This window comes from Tachypleus tridentatus, chromosome 7 (assembly GCF_004210375.1).
Source record: "Tachypleus tridentatus isolate NWPU-2018 chromosome 7, ASM421037v1, whole genome shotgun sequence".
Taxonomy (NCBI): domain Eukaryota; kingdom Metazoa; phylum Arthropoda; class Merostomata; order Xiphosura; family Limulidae; genus Tachypleus; species Tachypleus tridentatus.
Window position 1 is genome coordinate 47,876,293 of NC_134831.1, and position 20,327 is coordinate 47,896,619.

At 33.8% G+C, this 20,327-nt stretch overlaps 1 protein-coding gene across 1 annotated transcript in view; it reads left to right on the forward strand.

Moving 5' to 3' along the window:
* Positions 1 to 20,327, forward strand: part of LOC143255599 (rifampicin phosphotransferase-like) — a 109,641-nt gene that overhangs the window by 39,083 nt on the left and 50,231 nt on the right. Inside the window, exons 14-23 of the mRNA XM_076511482.1 lie at positions 2,666 to 2,704; positions 3,994 to 4,121; positions 4,562 to 4,632; positions 5,891 to 5,955; positions 6,670 to 6,817; positions 7,060 to 7,177; positions 14,595 to 14,695; positions 16,440 to 16,511; positions 17,079 to 17,185; positions 18,259 to 18,331. Coding sequence (XP_076367597.1) covers positions 2,666 to 2,704; positions 3,994 to 4,121; positions 4,562 to 4,632; positions 5,891 to 5,955; positions 6,670 to 6,817; positions 7,060 to 7,177; positions 14,595 to 14,695; positions 16,440 to 16,511; positions 17,079 to 17,185; positions 18,259 to 18,331 — 922 coding nt within the window. The remainder of the gene's footprint in view (positions 1 to 2,665; positions 2,705 to 3,993; positions 4,122 to 4,561; positions 4,633 to 5,890; positions 5,956 to 6,669; positions 6,818 to 7,059; positions 7,178 to 14,594; positions 14,696 to 16,439; positions 16,512 to 17,078; positions 17,186 to 18,258; positions 18,332 to 20,327) is intronic.

The window sequence follows — 20,327 nt, forward strand, 5'->3', positions numbered from 1 at the left end:
GTTGTTTGATGCATTACTACCACTAGTATAAAAAAGTAGGGTTAAGTCTCATCGACAGTCGACAGTGAAAAAACCAAAGACTAGGGTAGGTACTTTATCTCTTGTTTTTCATGTTTATTCATAATTAATTGTTGTAAAAGTATTTAAAATGTAGAAATAGGATATCATTAAATTAATTGAGTTTAGATTAGGTGAAATAAATAACAATAATTCTTCAAGAAGCACAAACGGAAGTAACTCATGTGTAATGTAATTAATCAAGTAGCGTAACGTGAGTTCTGTGGTTCTCAAATGATTTACAACTTATACTGGTGTGCTTGCGATTCTCATAGCTTTATCGGATTCCTTGAAGCTCTTCATTAGTCTCAATCACCTTGTTAACAACTTTCACACTCTACTAGTGACACCTAATGGAACCACTTAAAGTTCTGACCTCTAGCTTCAAATTAACCAACTTAACTGAAAAATAAAACCTTAATTCCGTGAGTGGGGCGAAGAGAAACAACATTTTATAGTGTCCCTGGTAGCCTTTCAGCCCTCCTTGAGTCTAGAAATATTTGAAATTGAAAATTACTGCCAAGAATAAATGGAAATGTTACGAGTTTGATATCATTCAAGAAAAACAAGGGTTATTTTGATTTATTTAATTTTTTTTTAAGATTACGATGTTGATGAAATTGATGAATTTGTATAGAGTTACGATAGATAAAATAACAGAAGTTTAATTTTTACTGAAAACAAACATTTGAAATGTATTAAGGAAGTATTATAGATTATATAAATAAAATCTGAGATTTTTAAGTTGAAGAAAACTTATTTTCAACCTTAGCATAAAAATCACTTTGCACAGGGACAAATACACGATAGATTCGTGAAGAAATCGTTTTTTTTTAGTTTGTAAAAATATTTCACAAAAATTATGATTTTTTTGTATGTGAAAGACTTATAATGTTTGCTTAAGGTCTGTCAAATTTTGTAAATATATATACTATATTAATTAATAGAATTAGAACTATAGAGACTTTAAACGAGTAAAATGAGGTCACGTAGCTAGTTAAATGGACTCACTGTGCAACAGCAAGTCAACAAGGTGAATAGGTGAGGAATAATCTACAGCATAATATGAATTTGTTCATTGATTTTATTTCCTGTAGTACAGTGGGTTAACCCTCGTCAGTTCAACATGCTTCTCCAGTTGTTGTTTTTTTTTTTTATATCAGTTCTCCATATTAACTTGCTGTCTTATTGTAAGTTAGTTTCTTTTGTTTCCTATATTTACTTGTCATACATCTGGTATGTCCTCATCTATTCTCGATTTTGACTGGCTATTGTACAATGAATTAGTTTAAATCGATTGACTGCATTGTCTTACTGTCAGTAAGTAGTTTAGTTTCTTCTGTGTACCATGTTGACTTGTTGTCATCTGTTTGCTGTGTTTTGTTGTTGTTGTAGTGCGTTGGTTTTCATCTGTTCATCGTGTTGACTTGTGCACTGGATTAGCCATTTCACGCTCTTCATAATGAATTGCTGTCGTACAGTGGATTCGTTGTTACATGTTCGTTGCATTGACACGTTATTAAACAATGGGTTAGTTCTCATCCGCTCATCTTATTTAGTTGGTGTTGCAAAATGGGTTAAATCTCACTTCTGTTCACCGTTTACAGTTTCTACTGTACAGTGGGTTCGATTTATTCGATTCACCAAGTTACTTGCTGTTATTCAGTAGGTTAGTTCTCTTCAGTTCACCGTGTTCACTTGCTAACATATAATAGGTTAATCCTCATTTGTTTACCATGTTGGCTTGCTGCCGAACAGTGGGTTAGTCCTCATGTGTTCACTGTGTTGGATTGTTGTCGAACAGTGGGTTAGTCTTTATATGTTCACTGTGTTGGCTTGTTGTTGAACACTGGATTAGTTCTCATGTGTTCATTGTGTTTACTTGTCAAACAGTGGGTTAGTCCTCATGTGTTCACTGTGTTGACTTTCTGTCGAACGTTGGAGTAGTCATCTTTTCTTTTCCGTGTTTACTTCTTGTCGTACACCTGGTTAGACGGCTTGATAGTTCTTCTTTATAAAGAGAGAAGTTTATAAGTTGTTAAATGCTCAGTAACATCACGAACATAGAATATATTTTTGTTTATTTTTTATTTGTTGTTACTTGGCTACCTTATTATTTGTCATACAAAAACCTAGTGTGATCTTTACCTTACTACAATTCATTATGTTGTTGATACTTGAATAAATCAGTTGATAAAAGTCCATACACCAGTTTCTAATTCATTTGAAGTTTTTATTTTAGCAGAAGGTTTGTTTTGTGTATACTAAATACACTAAGCATACTCTTTAAAAGAGATAAATAAACGAGGACTCACTGCGAGGTAAGTGCATTTTTTACAATGTTGATTGAGTTTTCTAGACAGATGCGGCTATCTGTTGTGTTAGGGTTCCAAAATGTCTGAAGAATGGTGTATTTCCTGTCAGATAGCGAAGTTACACAATTTAACAGAACACTGCATTACAGCTTTTTACATTCTCCAGTGATGTGTTTTATTATGCACAAAACGTGATGAATATGAAAATTATCCGCTTGAGAAAATTCACGATGACGTATATTATTGTCAAGCTATTCAACTATACTAACATTTAATTTATGTTTTGTTCGCAGGGGACGAATAAAAGGTGACGTTCAGGAAACTAGCAAAAGGTAACTTCAGACGAATTGATAATATTGTTTCATGCTTTGAGATAATGATGTTATTTACTTGCTTATAAATCATTTTAGGCCTGGCATGGCCAAGCGCGTTAAAGCGTGCGACTCGTAATCTGAGGGTCGCGGGTTCGCATCCCCGTCGCGCCAAACATGCTCGCCCTCCCAGCCGTGGGGGCGTTATAATGTTATGGTCAATCCCACTATTCGTTGGCAAAAGAGTAGCCCAAGAGTTGGCGGTGGGTGGTGATGACTAGCTGCCTTCCCTCTAGTCTTACACTGCTAAATTAGGGACGGCTAGCACAGATAGCCGTCGAGTAGCTTTGTGCGAAATTACAAAAAAATAAATCATTTTACACCAAAGAATAAACATCTATAGAGTGCTGGAAAATTATTTTACTGTAAAAATAAAGTACACGACCGTCTACATTCATAGAAACATATTTTCTTTTAATATCAAAGTAAACAACCATCAACATAATTAGATATCTGTGTTTCTATAGTGATAAAGTTCATGACCATCTACATTCTTAGAAACATATCTTTCTATAATAATATAGTAAACAACCATCTAAATTAATAGATATCTCTGTTTCTATAGTGATAAAGTACATGACCATCTACATTCCTAGAAACATATCTTTCTATAACAAGATAATAAACAACTATTTACATTATTAGATATCTATGTTTCTGTAATAATAAAAAATGCACGACTGCCTAAATTCTTAGGTTGTTTGTTTGTTTGTTTGGAATTAAGCACAAAGCTACACAATGGGCTATCTATGCTCTGCCCACCACGGGTATCGAAACCCAGTTTCTAGCGGTGTGAGTCTACAAAAATACCTCTGTGCTACCTGGGGGGAAGTTCTTAGGAACATGTATTTCTATAATAACACAGTGAACGACCTTCCACATTAATAGATATCTATGTTTCTATAATAATAAAGAGTACGACAATCTACATTATTATAAACATATATTTCTATACTAATAATGTACACGACCACCTACGTTCTTAGAAAGTAATCTTTCTATAATAATAACATACTCTTAAAATCAATTGTCTGTTATAATAAAGTAAAAGGTATTTCAATTCTTAAACATCAGTCTTTCTATAACAATAAAAGTATACGACCATCTAATTTTTTACAAACCTATATTTGAAATGAATATTTATAATCCATTGAAATTATACATAAAATTGTGAATGATCTACATACATTTAGGAATGATGACTTAAATGTTGCTTTGTTGTTTTAAATAGATCGTTATATTCAATCTAGGATAGTGGACCTCATTAGTGAAGTACCCTTACCATTAGATGTTTCCAAGGCCGTAATGAAGAGACTCATGGAAATATTTGGAAATGACATGACAAATATGACGTTTGCAGTCAGGTCTTCTGCTTCGGGTATGTATGTATGGAGACATATCATACTGTATAAATGTGACAGAAAACACATGTACACTCTCTTTGTGAAACGAAACATAAAAAATGCATTGGTTGCATGAAATAAAAAATACGTACTTAATATGTACTAAGATAAACCTATAGAAATGCACAGAATATACGTAATAAAAACACGCATTAAATATCTAAAGGCTGAAATGAACCCGGAGATTTACTTCCAACAATACTGTTCATTTTGTTAGCAATGTTATATATTTTATATTCTAGCGTGCCTCATAACAAAGAGTATTGCTCATTTCTTTAGCAGTGCTCTACGTTCTATTTATTTAGCATGCCAGATACCAAAATTGATACAATTTTGTAAATTTATCCTAAACTCTTAAGGAAAGGAAATCGTTTGCATCGTACCGATATTTTGTGAACATAAATAATTATTTTAGGTGAAGATTCAGAAGAAATGTCAGCTGCTGGCCAAATGGAAACTTTTCTTGGAATTAAAGAAGTCGACGAGGTATGTTAGTTGTTTATTATTGGATTATTTTCACAGCCCAGTTTAATATCCATTAGGAACTGAAGTGAATTCCAATATGAACAGGGCCAGGCATGGCCAGATGGTTAAGGCATTCGACTCGTAATCGTAGGGTCACGGGTTCGAATCCCCGTCACACCGACTATGTTCGCCCTTTCAGCCGTGGGGGCATTATAATGTGATGGTCAGTTCCACTATTTGTTTGTAAAAGAGTAGCTCAAGAGTTGTTGGTGGGTGGTGATGACTAGCTGCCTTCCCTCTAGTCTTACACTGCTAAATTAGGGACGGCTAGCGCAAATAGCCTTTGTGTAGCTTTGTGAAAAATTCAAAACCAAACTTAATATAAATATCGCCGACTAATAATCATCCTCTGTCATGTGAATTTTACTACTAAATAAAACTAAACTTGAATAAAGTTCACTGTTAAGTAAACGTCACCACTAAATAAACTGTACAGATAATTTGCTCTTAAAATAAATTGTTAGTGGTTCTAGTTTTGTAACTTGTTGCATGATGAAATATTTTTATTCGCTGTAGAAAGCTGTTTAAAGAGAAACCAATAACTGTTAGATATGTAAACTATCCGGTATATCCAATTAAATATGTTTGTTAATATCCAATTAAAGCGCAGAAGTGAATAAAGTAAGGCTCATTTTAAGTTGGTTATTGGAGAAGAGTTAAAACTTCTAAGTTAAATACATTTTCAAGTAATTTAAAGTAAAATAATTTTATTTATTGACAAATGATTTGCAATTGGTGTTGGTTTGAGAAAATTGTTATTTCTCTGTGAAATGTTATGCTTTAAGAATGCTTTTCTATAAACTTCAGATACAAAATAAAACAATTGTCTATTTTTATCCAGTTATTTAAACACATTTATTTATTAGGTTATCTTAAATTGTCTCGAAACTGAAGTTTAATACAATTGGGCAAAAATCGTAAATGAGAAGTGGATTAATATTTGTTTAAAAGGGTTTCACACTGGAATAATTGTGCATAAATTCTTCTGGATTGTAATCAGTATTTAATTAAGAATAACATTTTATTAGATTTTAATTTGGCTTTGGTGAACTGTGGGTTGTTCGTTAAACAATAATGTAGTTATTTAGTGTATTATGAGCAAATTTACCAATCCAAAACATTTACTATTTAACCATAAATAGTGATTTAAAGTTCATATAAATTTTACATGATATAAAAGATTGTTTATTATTCTAATTATAATAATTTTATGTTCCAGGTCTTGAAGACTGTTGTCAAATGTTGGGCGTCACAGTTTACATTTGTAGCTACAGAATACAAAAGGTAATACTTCTAGTAAGGCAACATACTACCTTTCAGTATTCTCTAATTTACACTTTTCATACATTAAATCATCATATTTTAATTTAAAATATATCACAGGAAATATTTTATAGAAACTGTGCTAGGAAACATGAACGATTAGTTCATGCTAGGCCAAACAGTTATTTAACTATCTTTCGTTCATAAAGTAGGCAGTTGTAAAACAATGTCTGTAAAACCTTAGATCAGTTGTGTATAATCAATGATGTACACAGTTTTACAGCGTGTCAGTCATATTTTAAAGCATAGTACTAGTTATACCTTTCGAATAAGGTGGAATAAGTAGGGAGTGGATATCATTATATGGTTCACTGAAACAATATATATATATATGTATATATAATTTGATGCTTCACTCTATAGTTCCATAATTGTTTGTTTAAAGTTAACTGGATATTGTGTTAATTGTTTTATGATTTACTACTCAATTTCACCGCTGTTTGTTCAAAGTCAATTGGAAAGAGAGTACACAATTATACACATTGTATAGCTGTATCATTGATTTGAAAATTGAGGAAATCTAGAAACATTTTTTACAGCGGTGTCTGTAATACAGTTCGAACAGTTAAATAGTCTGCATCATCTGTGGTGACAGAAATATAGATTTATCATAATAAAATAAAATATAATAAGGAAATAAGCCAAAATTTCTTTTATTAATTGTGTTTTTTTCAGGAGAAATGGACAGAGTTTAAATTTACCCATGGCTGTGATCATCCAAGAAATGGTTCCTTCTGAAGTTGCAGGTGTTATGTTTACTTGTGACCCGCTCACGAGCAATCCGAGCTTTATCACCATTACAGCTAATTATGGCCTTGGTGAGGTAACTTAAAAGGAACATGTAGCAAACCGTTTATTACAGCTACCATGTGGAAGAGGTTAAAGGTTACAAAAAATGTAGTAATGTAAAATAAATAAATTCGCTATATTTTTATATTAAAATTTCAAATATGAAAAACAAAAAAAGATAAAATGATTTGCTGATATTATGTAACGGTATTTTTAAATATAAAAATGTACATAATAATATATACTGACAACGTTAATTAATGGTCATTGTTTCAGACTGTTGTATCTGCCAGCGCAGACCCAGACACTGTTACTCTACACAGAGATTATCAAAACCAGCTAAAACCTCACTCATGTAAAACAGGGAAGAAGAACGTTCAGATAGTTATAAAAAGTGAGTGAAAAATACTAAAACAAATTTCCATTAAGACTAATTTAAATTTTATGTTCTGTTGCTAAGTCAAGAAAAAATACTATTATAACGTAATGTTAATGATTATTTATATTTATACAAATCAGGCATCTGATGACCATCAAGATATGTCAAATATAAATTATTGATCATTTTGTATATGATTGTAAAATAACATTGCTTAAGTGTTGTTTTACCTCTTTTATTTTGTGTTTTACTTTGGTATCGACTACGGTTATCAAATATAGAGGTCAATTTAACATTGATGTTACATTCCTGAGCATAGTGTTTATGAAAACTTTCTCTATCACTATTCTGAAACTACAGTTTTCAGAGTATTTCCATCTAACAGTGTTCGTAAGGTAATCTCAACTACTACTCTAAAAAAGGTTGTTTTCAGAGTATCTCTAGTTAATAGAAGGTGAAAAAAGTCATCTCGCTACTGGAGTATTTCTAAGGTCTTCTCTACTTCTATATTAAAACTTGTCTCCAGAATATCTTTAACAAAAAGATTATTGCTAATGTCTTCACCACCACTATTCTGAAACAGTTGTTTCCAGAGTATCTCCAAGTAAGTGTTGCTAAATATTTCTCGAGTGCTATATTGAAACTATTATTTTTAGGATATTTCAAGCTACTAGACTGTTGCTGAAGTCTTCTAGACTGAAACAGCTGTTGGTACCAAGAGCCAATAGTGTTAATCAGATCTTCTTGACTATTACTTTGAAACCACTTTTTAAAGTATATTTTTATTTAAAATGATTGAAAAGTATTCTCGAGTCAATTTCTGAAATTACTATACTTAGGATATCTCAAGGTAACAGAGTGTATCGGAGTCCTGCAACAAATATTCTGAAACAGCCGTATTCAGGATGCCTCTAACTAACAATGATCATAAAGTCTTCTCGACCACTACTGTGAAACAGCTATATTCAGGATGCCTCTAACTAACAATGATCATAAAGTCTTCTCGACCACTATTGTCTATCAGGATACCTCTAACTAACAATGATCATAAAGTCTTCTCGACCACTATTGTGAAACAGCTATATTCAGGATACCTCTAACTAACAATGATCATAAAGTCTTCTCGACCACTGCTGTGAAACAACTATATTCAGTGAAACAGATCATATATTCAGGATACCACTAACTAACAATGATCATAAAGTCTTCTCGACCACTGCTGTGAAACAACTATATTCAGGATGCCTCTAACTAACAATGATCATAGAGTCTTCTCGACCACTACTGTGAAACAGCTATATTCAGGATGCCTCTAACTAACAATGATCATAAAGTCTTCTCGACCACAACTGTGAAACAGCTATATTCAGGATGCCTCTAACTAACAATGATCATAAAGTCTTCTCGACCACTACTGTGAAACAGCTATATTCAGGATGCCTCTAACTAACAATGATCATAAAGTCTTCTCGACTACAACTGTGAAACAGCTATATTCAGGATGCCTCTAACTAACAATGATCATAAAGTCTTCTCGACTACAAGCTACCTTGAAAGAGTTATTTTCAGGGTATCCCTAGCATACATAATTTGTTTGGGTATTTTGTTACGTGTTTTTGGCTTCCGTACCCCTCTTCTAACTTACTAATGTAGAATGTGTATAAGATTTACTTCCTTAACCTAATTTCAACTTAGTGTTGAGTATTTGTTTGTTTCGTTACTGTGATTAGCAAATCACTACTTATAAATAGCTACCTCAGGCGTATATTGCACCCATATTTACATATCTATGGACTAGAAGCTCAAAGGTTGTTCGTAGTAGTGGGAAGATCGTGTAAGATGTCGTTTTGGTGCTTGTTTTATGTGTTGATATTGCCTGTTAAAAACAGTCTTCTGATGCCTGTATTATTAATATATGAATATTATTACGAACTTTGGCGAATTTCATACGTCACAGATTGGGATTCGCCAGGAATTTGTTGTAAAAGTTGAATGGAATTATTTACCGGTTACAAATATGGAAAGGGTGACTGAATGGTTGAAATGAGAAAACCTTCAAGGAAAGTACTCGAGTTTATGAAAAAGACCGAGTTATTAGAGGCGTGTGAACAATTAGTAATATATTGCAAACAGTCAATGAAAAAAAGAGGAGTTTAGATATTTGGTTTTGGACAGAATCGTAGATGATGACAGAATGGAGGAGATTGTATTGGTACTCTATCATGATGAAGACGATCTTTCATCCAAACGTTTCGAACATTATTTGAAGTGAAAAGAACTATAATTGTACAGAGAAAGTGAAAGAGAAGAGGGTTAAATAGAGTTGAATTACTGAGGTTAGAAAAGGAAATAGAAATAAAGCCAGTTAGAAATTGAAAAGGAAGATATGATCAAAATAAAACAGCTTGAAATTAAGAACCACGAGTTCTAACATGAAAATCATTTGTAAAATTTGACATTAGTCGTTGGTACCACCATTAAGTGGCATCAGGTAGATAAATATACTCTTCAAAAAAAGAAACGCAAAAGGCAAAATATGAGACAAATTGTTAACAAGTTTATTCCGGGTAGTTCTGTATGACATGTGTAAAACATTCAGTGCTGAACATCCAAGGTCTGCAAAGGCGAAGTCTACGCTCACTAGGTGAAGTTTAACGTCACTCAACGTCAATAACGAGCATGCCCCCCGTGAGCATCAATAACTGCTTGGCATCTCCTGCCCATGGAAGCGATGAGATAACGAATCACATCCTGTGGAATGGCTGTCCACTCAGTCTGCAAAGCTGCTGCAAGCTGATATAGAGTTTGCGGTTGAGGTTGTCGCCGTCGCAGACGTCGGTCCAACTCTTCCCAAAGATGTTCGACGGGGTTTAAATCTGGTGATATGGGGGGCCAGGGAAGAACGTTGATGTTGTGGTGTCTCAAGAAGACAGTGGTTAGTCGGGCTGTGTGAGGACGGGCGTTGTCATGTTGAAAAACGTCGTTGACGTTAACCATGATGGGTTGCACATGGGGCCTAAGAATCTCGTCGACTTATCGTTGAGCCGTAAGATTCCCTCGAATGTGCAAAAGGTCTGTTCTGGCATTGTAGGCGATGGCAGTCCACATTATGACGCTGCCACCACCAAATCTGTCAACATCCTGCACACAGTTTGCTGCAAAACGTTCACCTTGGCGACGGTAAACACGGGTCCTTCCATCCTGCCTACGAAGCATAAAACGTGATTCATCGCTGAACCAAACATGCCTCCATCGTCGATGAGGCCATACCCGTTGTGCCCGAGTCCACTGCAGCCGTGCTTGACGATGTTGCTGAGTGAGGATGACGCCTCTAACTGGACGTCGAGGTCGGATTCCTGCATCTCGTAGACGGTTGCGTACGGTCTGATCGGAAATCCTACGCAGCCCTGGTACGGTTGAGGCAGTAGACGTCGCAGTGGTGGTCATATCCCGACGGTGACGTAACCTGATGTTGCAATCTTGTGCTGGCGTGGTCACACGAGGTCTGCCAGATCGTGGACGGTCACGAGTTGATCCATGTTGTTGGTGACGATTCCATAGCCTTGTGATAGTGCTTGGGTGGACATTCACAGCTCTGGCAACATCTGATCGAGATTCGCCTGCTACCAAGCAACCAATGGCGTTGTTGCGATGTGGTTCAGTCAGTCTTGGCGTAACTGTATTGCATGTCGGTGGCTTAACACTGAGCTTTGGAAACCGAGAACCCGTCACTTTTATAGGGATTTTGCACATGTTGCACTTGCAGAACATGCAGATCTCTCAAACAAACTTATTGGACACGCATACGTTCTGGCGAAAAATCCGATGTTTTCCTCCGTTTTCAAAGTGCACAACTTTTATTGTCATTTTGGTTTGACAATCAGTGCCTTAACACGTGTAACATCACATACTCTGAGCTTGTAACGTTATTACATATATTTCTCTTTAAAATAACAAAAATATCCCATTTGCATTTCTTGTTTTGCAGAGTATATATTCAACATTTTGAGAAGAAAGCCTAAAGTTCATGATGGCTCAACAGTTTTTGGTCAAGTTTATTTCAGAGTGTCGTTAGAGGCAAAGCTCAAGAAGCTTGTAGTGCACTCTCTGTGGATGATTGTGTGAAATATGATGTTGTAAAACCTGCCATTTACAAAATTTATGAACTAGTTCCTGAGGCAAATAGGCAAAAATTATTCATAACACGACAACCAAACCCATATGGAATTCACCCATAAGAAATAAGTTTATCTTGAAAGGTGGTACACACCTAAAAGAAAATGTTGAATGACATCTTTTAAAGTATGAAAGAGTTGATTTTGGTGGATTAATTAAAAATGTATGTTAAGAATGACATTAAAACATATCTTGATGAGAAGAAAGTAGAAACTTTGTAGCAGGTTTTCACAATGGCTGTGTGTGTTGCGTTTTCTTATACCAAAGCCACATCAAGCCAACCGCTGTATCCACAGAAGGGAATCGAACCCCTGATTTTAGTTTTCTAAATCCGTGGACTTATCGCTGTCTCTAGTTGATTTTGCTTTAATACATAAAGTTAGATTCAATAAGCCTAAACACTTTGATTCTCCATCTCATAGATATGAAGGTAGTAGTAGTTCCAATGCTCATTTGAAGTCTCAAGTCCTTCTTTGCTTCTAAATCTGGTCAAAGTCGCCAGTCGAGTCCAAGAACAGTTACGAAATACAGATGGGTTTTAGTGCTCCTATTTGTCATTATTGTAAGAGTAAGGGTATATAATTCCTGAATGTTATATTCTGAAAGCAAATAATAAAAAGGTGTCACCTAATGCTTTTACTTCGTCACATAAGAGTTATTGTGAGTCTGAACATGTGAGAAAAGAATTTATGCCATTTGTGTCAGAGGGTTTTGTGTCTATTGGTAAGGATAAGTTTAATCTCATGTCTTTGAAAGTTCTTTGGAATACTGAGCTACTCAATCTTTGTTATTGCAGAAGACACTTCGTTTTCTTAGCGAGTCAACCACTTATGAATTCATTTTAGTCCAGGGCACTAAGGGTAGCTTTATGAATCTACCTCACCATAAAATTTATTTATACTCCAATTTAGTCTTAGGATTTGTAACAGTAGGTGTTAGGCTTACTTTGCTAGTTAAGAGTTAATTATCTTTTACTACTGGGTAAGTACTTGGTAGGTATACTCATGAGAAAATGGCATCCAGCTGATATACCTGCCAATGAAGAGTGGGCAATTGTATACCAAGTTGTTGTGCCCAGGGCATACAGGTATGAGATTATGAAACGAACACGAGAATCCATTGTATGGATATTTGTGGGTGTGCACAAAACATGTAACGAAATAATGAACCTTTTTTTCTGGCCAGGTCTTAGGTGTGATGTGTCTGAATTTTGTAAAACTTGCTACACTTGTCAGATGGTTGGAAAACCTAGTGTTTTAGTTCCTGTTATTTTGCTGCAGTCAATTCCTGTATTTGTGGACCATTAAATAGAGTTGTCATTGATTGTGTTGGTTCATTACCGAAAACAAATAAGTATTTATTGAAATTTGTATGCATCTATTATATTTCCCGAAGCCATTCCATTAAGAAGTATTATGACATGAAAACGTCTAAGGCTGTAATCAAATTATTTACTTTAGTTGGTCTACAAGAAAGATCTCATATAATGAGAAGTTGAAATTTATATCTGGTTTTTAGCAACAAATTGTACACCAAATGAGAGCCAAACAGATTAAATCTAGATCATATCACCCAGAGTCTCGGGGCGCTCTAGGACGATTTCACTGTACTTTAAAGATTATGGTTAAAACCTAAAGCCATGAAAATAAGAATAAATGAAACGAGGGCATTACTTCATTGCTGTTTATTGTCTATAAGTTGTTACAGGAAGCCCTTGGTTTCAGTTTATTTGAATTAGTATTTAATCATACCATCAGTGGTTCTCTACAATTGATTTAGGAAGCCTGGTTGAGTGAAAAGTTAGAGAGGTTGGAGTTGCTAGATTAAGTTTCTAAAATTAAAGTAAGACTTAGAAGGCATATGAACTGACTAAAGAAAACCTTAAATCAGCATAATGGAAAAAAAAAAAAGATATTTTAAGCCATTTGATAGTCCTTGTGTCACTACCAATAACAGGACATTCTATGTAGGCCAAGTTTCATGGCCTGTATCAGGTGATAAAGAAAGTGAGCGATTTGGATTATGTGATATAAGTACCTTATAGGTGAAAAATCTACTCAGTTGTATCATATCAATATGCTGTAGCTATACTGTGATCGTAATGAGACAGCTGTTGTGTCGAGTGTCTTGGTGTATATAAACCAGTAATGATGAACAAAGGTATATGGGTGCCACCGAAAATGATAACTGTGAAATCTTAGTAAATCTTGGTACAAAATTGGAAACTTAAATTAAATTAAGAAAGAATAGTTGTCAAGTTGATTTGTCAAGTATATATATTATTTCTTGATATTCAGAATAAGCCAACTATGTTGTTTCATGATTTTGATGTTAGTGATGCCAAATCCATAAAGCAGCATCCTTGCAGGGACACACCCGAACAAAGCATAACAAATGAAAAAAAGAAGTAGATTACATGCTGGGATTTGACATCATACAATCGAATCAAAGTAACTGGAGTTCACCTTGTATTTTTGTGGATAAAAAGAGGGTAGTGCTGGATTTTGCACTGACTTCAGAAAAGTCAGTTTTGTAACTAAGAGTGATTCGTTTCTAAACCTCAGGATTGATGATTGTAATGATAAATTGGCAAATCCAAGTATGTGAGCAAATGTGATTTATTAAAGGGATTTGGTTGCATGTATTTAATTTGTAAGAGCAGGCTTTCATTATGTGTCTTTCATTCTCTAGTTGATTTTCTGATGAATGAAATATCCAAATGCCATCTTTGAGATATAATCATAGATCGTGAGTAATATAAAACCATTTAAACTATACGAGTCAATTCAAAATAACAATTCTAACTGAAATTTTCTTTATAATGATCTCACAGTTATTGAACAATTATTAGCATTTCAGATCATTTGACGTATCATCAGATGTTCGATATACATGAAAATGGGCTGTGGATGGGTGGCTGACATTATTTGCATTGTTACGTTGCTATAGTAAACTAAATTCTCTCTTAAAATTACTTTTATAGTTGGAGAGGAATTTCTTCTAACGACAAAATATAACAGATTCTTTTATGCATTTGCACTTCTAGAAACTGGGTTTTGAAGAAAGAAATACTTTTCAATACGCTATAAATGTATTGATGTTGAGCTTCTGAATGTTTGAACCATCCAAGGTTTTAAAAATAAAAACGAAAATGAATATCACTTTTGAAAAATTACTACAGATTTAATTATTATATTTTTGAAGTGGCACAAAAAATAGTAAATTTATCTAATTTGCTTTGAAACGTTTGTTTAAGGTGATGGAGGCACTAAGACAATAGAAGTACCAGAGGATAAAGCCAACCAGAAATGTATATTAGACGAGTGGACAATACCGTTGGGGAATATTGGAATAGTGGTATGTAGTTGTTTATTTATAGTTAAACGCAAAGCTATACTATTGGTGTATATGTTCTGTGCCCATGACGGGTATCAAATTCCAGTTTCTAGCACTGAGTAGTAAGTACGATAAATTTATTCATTTGTTTCCACGCGTTATATTAATGAACATTTTAAAATATGTAGTAGATATCATACTTTGTATTTAAAATTATACTCTTTAAAAATACATAATTAAGTATTTGGTGTAAAAAATATTTTGTTATCCACAGTAACAAACAGCTGTTTATGTAATATAAGCGATGTTAATGTAATTACACAGACTAATAAATGACGGTGTGTACATATAAACGATATTCTTCCAAGAATTCAGTATAAGCAAATTTTGTGTACTATTTGAGTGAGAGTGTAAATAACAGCCGTGCTTCTGTTGCCAGTAATATATACCCGAGTATTTTATGTAAGCAATATACTTTTTTTTATGAGGGTTTATATTTTTAGTGCAAGCCTGAGAAAGTTGTATTAATTATTAAAAAGATAAATAAAACACGACACTTCAGAATGCATAATTCATAGACTCAATTTTTTCCGAAATCTTTCGTCTAAGCCTAATTCAGTTTACATGTATCTTGTTTGAAACCATAATGACGAAACATTGGATTAAGGAAAACCATTTATTTTGTCGAGTAATAAATCGTGTTTTATTTATCTTGTTTAACAACGTACTTTTTTTTATTAATTATACTTGTCATAGGCCTATTATATTTTTAATACCACGCTTGGGAACTTACAAGAATTAGAAGAGTGGACAAAAGTAGTGATCCAACTAACCTGTATTCGTAATAGTTGGTTGTTTTAAAGTCACTCATATATATCCACGACAGTATAAACAGAAGTTGTTATTCTAATGCAATACTTATTTGAGTGTTTTAAGAAAACAATAAATTTGTTTGTCTGAGAGTTTGTTTTATTTGAGGTTGATTGTTTCTCTGTCAGCAAAGCGCAAAGTGCAATTGACGTGCATCTAACCATTTAGTGAAAAACAGTAAAAGTAAGGTAAAAAACTAGGAACGTTTAATGTAAACAGTAATTGCTGTTTCTTTTAGCATTACATATGCAAATATTCTTTAAGTATGCTTTTTCTATTTTGTAAAAGCGTAATAATTAGTTGTTGTAGTATTTCTTTATAATAAAAACGACGAAATGTGACAATATATATATATAAAATAAATACAGTGTATATATAGTTTGAGATAATCTGTTTTAAGTAATTGTATACTCACTTTAATGTATATTTTATATTTTAGCGCTTTTTTTGGTAAATCTAGTATGGATTTTATAAAAGAATGTTTAGTTTTACTAAATTATTAATTCTGAAAATCGATCGGGAATGCTAGGCAAACAGGTAAATAAAAATAAAGAATGACGATCACAAATCATGTGTTTCATTATTTAACGATTCTTTTAGCGTATACTCACCTGCATTTGTACATAAATACGACACAGATATATAATTTTTTTACTGTGTAAATGTACATTATATGAACAATATTATCATATTTATGTACAATATAAAATGCAGTTATATTCAGGTTATCATTTTTCTAAATTCTTTTTTTTCTTATACATATGAGACTTTCATAAGTTTTTATTGTATTATTTGAAATAAATAACTTCTCTGTGCCGTTAAACATCAAACTTGTCCCTCGAACTGTAATTAAACAGGCGGAAATTACAGAAGTATCACATTGTGTGTTTTGTAGGTGGAGTCTTCCTATGGAAGCGCCAGGGACATTGAATGGGCATTATACCAAGGGTCTATTTATCTTCTCCAGGTAAAGATATTTGCCACATATACAAATAGTTCCTGTGATAAGCTTTTTGCTTTTATTTTTCTACCATAAATCAGCTTGACCTATTGAGTGAAATATATTTATTTTTCAAACTTTACGAATTTATTTGTTTTTGGCAATAAACAATTTTGTGTCTTCTAACAAAATTTAGTTGTTGAATTAGAAATATTGAGTATGAATTACTATTTGATGAAATTTCGAATTTTAATAGATATAAGATCTAGCATGCAGTACTTGAATTTAGGTCACCACTCACTAGACAAACCCTCGATGGTTCAACGGTTAACTTAATGGTTTAAAAAACTAAAAAGTGGATGCCTATATCCTTCGGGGACGAAGCAAAGAAAACCTACTGTGTACCTTCGCGCTTAACAACAAACAAACAAGCAAATAACTAGATAATTGGCGATAATACCCAGTTAACAAGATATAATTTCGAGCCACCCGAATTCCTGATTTTATGCTAACCTCTTAAGGAAATCAATCACAGTAGAGTGAGCTGTGCTGAGTAAGTTGTTAAGAGGTTTTTCTTTCTTTGAATGCATACAGGCTAGACCTATTACGTCACTACATGCTGAAACCGACTTCGAGATCATGCACGAGCTCGACGGAAGCCTTCGCAGTGAAACAGAATATTTGACGAAAGCAAATGTGGGGTATGTTGTTGTAATTGGTAACTTTTTAACGGGATTTTAAAATTGCATTGAAAATTAATTCTGACATCATAAGATTATTTGATTTGTTGCATTTCTCTGTTAACATTAATTTGTATTGTATATATTTAAAGCGATATAATAAATCATAGTTAGTTTTGGCTAAATGCTGTTTACCCAACTTCACAGATAAAAGCAAAATCAAGAAGTTTTGTACAAATTCCTTTCACTAATACAGTGCCAAAAGTCTTATGAGGTCTAACCCTAATACAGGTTTGATATCAATGTATGGAATTTGCACAGATATTGCTGCTCATTGGATAGTTGTGTAGTGCATTAAATTGGGTAATTGGGATCCGATTTATGGTTCATACATATTTTAATTCCACATATTGAGAAGAGTTAAAAAGTTTTGTCTAATGGTATGGTAACGAGACATTTTCTAATAACAGGTTAGAGCGGACGTCACCATTAACTGGGCGGACTGAATTAAGAACCATAACTTCCACACAATATCGTATTATCACTAAACCTTATAAATATATTTGTCTCACCCATTGCTTTTGAACAATGTATTTATATCAAAGGGCGCCTATTAAATCAATGTTTTATTGTTTGGTACAATATGGTTCTATATCGTATGAATCTTTAAAATGATAAAAAAACGCATTTTGTGTAAGCTTCAACATTTGTTTGATGGTTAAATTCAATTAACACTGTGAATTGTTAATGATAAATGTGCTATTCTGTGGTTTACAACTTTTCTAATAAGTACCGCTGAAATCTGATATTCTGCTGTTATATCCTAGAGGCGGTTGTGATGTATGAAAACGTAAATACCTACAATATATCTGATTATTCAACTTGAATATATACAGAGTTTTCTGGACCAGAAACGATAAAAACCACATGTCATGATTAAAGGCTGCGACAATGTTTAAAAGTTTTGAGGTTATATAACTGAAAAAGAAAAGCAGGTTTAAAAATATGCCAAACACCTCCTGGTAGGATATATGTTTGTTATCTTTCAGTTAGTTACAGCTTGAATCTAAATCAGTGCTTTTTCATGTATCTAGGGAAGTTTTTCCAGGGGCACAGAGCTTTCTTGGCGCTACCTTCATCGCTCCAATTTTCCAAGTTGTTTTCCGAGTAAGAATAATTCTTCAATAGACTCATATGTAGATATTGTACTTATTTGTTTCTCACAAATATGAATTACTTATGATACGTTTATTATAATAGTAAGCCATATTACGCACTAGTATTAAAAAAGTAACTCCGAAATTCTATCTTTATGACTGATTTATTCACCCTTCTTTAAGTACCAGTTACTTTTATGTTAGTATTTTACTTATATCTTCGCTATCTCTGGTTCGGCATAGTTACTTTCTTTGGTCTTACATGAGGCTATTCTATTGTAACGTTGTTTCTATATGGCAGTTTGTTTTATGTCCCTGTAGCATAGCGGTAAGTGTGAAGAATTATATTGCTGAAATTCAGGTTTCGATACCCATGGTGGGTACCCAAAGTATCCTTTCCTGTAACTTTACTCTTAACAAAAATGTAAAAAAACATAATAAAATGATTTGCTTTAATCTGTTCAGTGCCGTAGACGAGATAACTCGTCCAAGCCGTTCGGTAACGCAGTGCCACGGACGAATTAATTCGTTTTCAATAATACCTAACTTCAACGCTAGATGTCAGCACCATACATGCATTTGACCTACTGCAAATTGTTTCACTTTCGATCCAAAATGGCGTCACGAAAAAGTTACAAAATGAAGAAGCATTGGAGGTGTATTTTGAAATTGGTTCGGATTTTGAAGATTCTTTGAAAAATACAAAAATACAAGGCTCAGATGTTAGTGAAGATGATGATAACTGGCCATCAACCAGCACTGGTAAACGGGTGATAACACCAGGGAGTAAACGTAAAATTGTAACGTTTACAGTTCCAAGAAAAAGTGCCCTAATGACAATGATTGGAATGCTGAATCCTTTGCTGTTTCAGTTATAAACCCCTTCTCAAAAAATCATGGTGTCCAGTACGGCGATTTGAGCCAAGACTCAAAGCCCTTTCATGTTTTCAAAAGTTCTTTCCTCCCACAATTGTCAACCATATTGTAACTGAGACCAATAAATATGCAGAAACTATGATGGTCTGCGCTGATTTGAAGGAACATTCTAGAGTAAAATAATGGAAGCCAACTAATGAGAAGGAAATTTATGAATTTATGGGTCTAATAATCATATGGGCATAGAAAGAAAACCAATTATTTTCATGTACTTCAGTACTGATCCTTTGCTTGCCACACCCATTTTTGGTCAGTGCTTGTCAAAAAACCGGTTTCTTTTGCTGCTATCGATGCTACACTTTGCTGACAATATCCAGGAAAATATTGTTGACCAACGACAGCAGAAGATACAGCCCATTATTCACCATTTACGGGAAAAATCTAGAACCTTATATGTACCAAACGAACATGTTTATAATGACGAATCTTTAATACTATGAAAGGGTCGACTGGGATTTCGACAGTACATTCCATCTAAGAGGGCTAGGTTTGGAGTCAAAAGTTATGAGCTATGTGAAAGTGTAAAATGCTATGTTTGGGACTTTTTCATCTACACTGGTGCTACTACACAATACAGCACTAAAGAGGGCGAACAGGGCGAACGTGTTGTACGCACATTGATGGAACCATTGTTTTGACAAAATTATAAGCTCTATTTGGATCGTTTTTTACAAGTCCCACTTTAACGAAGTCATTGCTTGATCGTGACATCTATTTGTGTGGGACGGTAATGAAAAATCGAATTGAAATGCCGAAATCTTTCACAAATATCCAAAGGGGAGAAATGGAAGTGGCACAAAAATACAGCATTGGTGTTTTTTACTGGAAGGATAAGAGGGACATTTTCATGTTCAGTACAATACATGTCAATACTGTGCAAATCACTGGAAAGATCAACCGTCCTATTGGTGCAGCTATTGTAAAACCAAAATATGTCATTGATTACAATCGTTATATGGGAGGGGTTGACTTATGTGTGTTGCATGCTTATCCGAGTATGGGCAAGGCTGTCAAGTGGTACAAAAAAGTATTTTTTCACATGATGGATATAGCAGTGTACAATGCTTTGG